This window comes from Pseudomyrmex gracilis, unplaced genomic scaffold (genome assembly GCF_002006095.1).
Source record: "Pseudomyrmex gracilis isolate BER0280 unplaced genomic scaffold, ASM200609v1 scaffold_3222, whole genome shotgun sequence".
NCBI lineage: Eukaryota > Metazoa > Arthropoda > Insecta > Hymenoptera > Formicidae > Pseudomyrmex > Pseudomyrmex gracilis.
In genome coordinates, this window is record NW_018023806.1 from 2,840 (window position 1) to 4,650 (window position 1,811).

At 30.8% G+C, this 1,811-nt stretch overlaps 1 protein-coding gene across 1 annotated transcript; it reads right to left on the reverse strand.

Moving 5' to 3' along the window:
- Nucleotides 1-400: 400 nt before the first annotated feature.
- On the reverse strand, nt 401-1,657 carry LOC109863114. Its single transcript, XM_020443308.1, has 5 exons — nt 1,595-1,657; nt 1,350-1,494; nt 1,112-1,271; nt 813-1,032; nt 401-727 (listed from the first exon to the last, which is right to left on the reverse strand). The coding sequence occupies exons 1-4, from the start codon at nt 1,597-1,599 to the stop codon at nt 818-820; spliced, it is 525 nt and encodes a 174-aa protein (XP_020298897.1). The 5' UTR covers nt 1,600-1,657; the 3' UTR covers nt 401-727; nt 813-817.
- Nucleotides 1,658-1,811: the final 154 nt, after the last annotated feature.

Here is a 1,811-nt window from a genome sequence, read left to right on the forward strand (position 1 = left end):
TACTAAAATTATATATAGATAGATATAATGTATTGACGTCTTAAACACTAATTTAAATTCTAACTTCGCTATACACACATACACGCCTTAAACCTATCTCTAATTTTCACAGTGTAACATTTTTATCGCGCATCTCAATGCTTTTAAATTAGCATAGTTTTAGAAAGAAAACTTATATACTCATTTATTTGTATTTGCGACAAACGATATTAAAATATACACAAGAAGACTGAGAATATTAATATTATAGTCGTATAGAACACTATGACGAGCGTAACAATTATAATACTAATATCAAGAAACTAAAACTAAAGTGTTTGCCACTAAAAAGTATCAATTGATATATATATATCAATCGGTACTTTTTAGTGTCAGACACTTCAGTCTGATCTTTAGTCTATCTTCATAGCGATCTGGTCTATATATATATATGTATATATATATAGATCAAGCATTCTGTCCAGCAAATGAATCTGGATATAACTTATGTGAGACAGATAGCTGTTTTGACAGTGAGATAAACACAAACCAGTTATCTGTCTTAGTCATATTTGGCTTCATTAATTACTGTACAGAAAATATGAGAAATAACAATATTATATGTTGTTCAATCCACTAGTTGAGTAATATAGTCTTCTTCACGTAGTTTTTTCTCCTTCTTCTCGTCTTCTTCATCAAACTTATATAGTTTTCCCCAATCTTTCGCGTGGCATAGTTTCCGTATTGTCTAAAGATGTACATACAAATTTGTCACATTGCAAAAGTTACTTAAAACAAGTAAGTAAGTAAATAAAATTAAAGTTATTGCATACTTTGTCTAATCATTTGTAAGTTCTTGATCCGTACTTTCATTCAATTCCCTGTCGTTCCATAGATCACATCGTTGGATCTTTGCGCCGCCGCCGTTTGGAACAGTCTTCCTGCGTGATCTGCTCCTGTGTCTCTCCTTAGACATCCTCAATGCCTCGCGCATTTGCACTTGGAATTCAGAGCGCGTTGGTTTTTCAAAGTATTTGTTTTGGCACACGCTATCTAAAAATTAAACACAAATTGCATTATTGTTACGAACGAAATAATATTATGCATAAATAAATATAATTGATTTTACGACCATAAATCGCCATAATAAGACGAGTATCATATAATGACCGATGTCCTTCACGGCCCCACCATGTAAAATTCGGCACGAGAGTATCCTTCAAACTTTCTTTNAAGCAGATGTTCACAGCTTCTCTCAAATTAAAACCGCCAATATAACAGAAATAATTTACCTACATATCAAAGATTAATATAGTTGCATATAAGAAAAACTATAAATACAATAAAGTAAAATTTCTTTTTTCATTTACGGCGTTGGAATATCCATCTTCGTCGATCTTTTCAAAAGCATCCATGTCCGAAAGCGACGCTATGAGAAAAATAGCCGGTTTCTGCGGTGCGCGATGGCGATTTTGGACGCATTTAAAAATTTTTTCTACAATGGAATTTACTCGTCTGCAAATAAATCATACNGACAAAAAAAAGTCACGTATTAATAGTATAATATAATATAATAGTATAATATAAATAGTATATTAATAGATGTAATTCTTACTTCATTTCTGCTTCTATGCGATCTAAGCGTTCGTGTATTTTCCTGTAAACATTAAACACTATTAATATATTAACGCTTTTATAAAAAAATATCCACTTTACACATATGTTTTCAGATACATTTTTCTACCACCGNTATATTTTTTATAGTTGTTTTTAATTTCTAATTTAATTTATAATTTATAACAGATAACTCTTAGTAACCAGGTATAACAGAT